Here is a 1,234-nt window from a genome sequence, read left to right as displayed (position 1 = left end):
AAGGAGTGACACCCTCCTCACACGCTGCCTCTGGATCCCGAGCTCTGCATTACGGGGAGGTGGTGAAGGTGCCGACCCGAACGACACGCCCGCGGGCTGGTAACCCGTCTCTCGGTGCTGGGCTTCTCAGCACGCGCAGCGCTGCGGCGGGTGAACCGGTACCGTGTGTTTATTAAGATCAGTCGGGCAGAGGTGAGACTGTCATCTTCTGCCGTCACCAAAGACCAACCAGAGCTCACAAACAGGTGCTGTGGGGATCGGGCCTCTGAAGGTACTTTCTGGAGGGGGAACGAGTTCTCATCACGTGCAAGCACCTTCACTCCTGTGACCTTTAGCGTCTCCATGTCCAGATGAAAGCTGCAGCACTCATTTGGAGAAGGGAAGTAGTGCAGAATGCGTTCTGTGGGGATCGGGCCTCTGAAGGTACTTTCTGGAGGGGGAACGAGTTCTCATCACGTGCAAGCACCTTCACTCCTGTGACCTTTAGCGTCTCCATGTCCAGATGAAAGCTGCAGCACTCACAGTAGTGCAGAATGCGTTCTAGGAGGAGGATACTGATGATTTGTTTAATGACGTCACCACTAACCCACCGCTTAAATCCAGACTTCGACCTTCTTTTTCCTAGAAACACGAAAGAAAAAGAAACCCGTGACTCAGTGCTGGTGTGGAACAGGCGGTGCCAAGAATGAAACGAGCCGAACGTGTTCTGTTTGTGGCACCACAGCAATATAAAATCACATATTATCTGAGCAGCCCTGATCAACCGTGCACCTGAGCTGGGCAGAAGAGGCTGGGCAGGAATCCCTGGAGCAAGGGTGCTGTCACGCTGCTGGCTGCATGTCCAGAGCAGGGCAGAGCTTTGCTTACCTCTGGCCAAGACAGCCAGTGCTCAGGGACCTCGTGAGATCCTCAACCTGTCCGCACTTACACAAAACTTACAGGGGTGGGGGGAGGCGGCTGCAGGCAGAACTCTGACAATGACGGTGACTCTTCTGCTCCTTTGTTAAACGCGCCTGGACAGACATGGGAGAGCGTTTATGTGTATTTATTTCCCTAGAAAAGAGCTCAGCCAAAAACCGTAATAGTTTGTTTCTCCACCCTCCACAGAGAGGAGGAGAAAAACAAGTGGAATAAGCTTAAAAAGCTGATTTTGAATTGGCTGGGGACAGAAAGAAAAATAACCTCCAGTCATAGAATCACGGAAGGGTCCAGGTGGGAAGGGACTTCTGGGGGG

General features: G+C 52.9%; 1 protein-coding gene across 1 annotated transcript in view; it reads right to left on the bottom strand.

The window, feature by feature from the left end:
* Positions 1-540: 540 nt before the first annotated feature.
* The window catches only part of ARL2BP (ADP-ribosylation factor-like 2 binding protein), a gene marked incomplete at its 5' end in the record, with an annotated part of 3,319 nt that continues 2,625 nt past the window's right edge, over positions 541-1,234 (bottom strand). Inside the window, one exon of the mRNA XM_010131173.1 lies at positions 541-621. Within this exon, the coding sequence (XP_010129475.1) occupies positions 541-621 (81 nt within the window). The remainder of the gene's footprint in view (positions 622-1,234) is intronic.

This window comes from Buceros rhinoceros, unplaced genomic scaffold, assembly GCF_000710305.1.
Source record: "Buceros rhinoceros silvestris isolate BGI_N320 unplaced genomic scaffold, ASM71030v1 scaffold22772, whole genome shotgun sequence".
NCBI lineage: Eukaryota > Metazoa > Chordata > Aves > Bucerotiformes > Bucerotidae > Buceros > Buceros rhinoceros.
The sequence above is the reverse complement of the archived record's forward strand: the minus strand, read 5'-3'. Positions and strand labels throughout refer to the sequence as shown.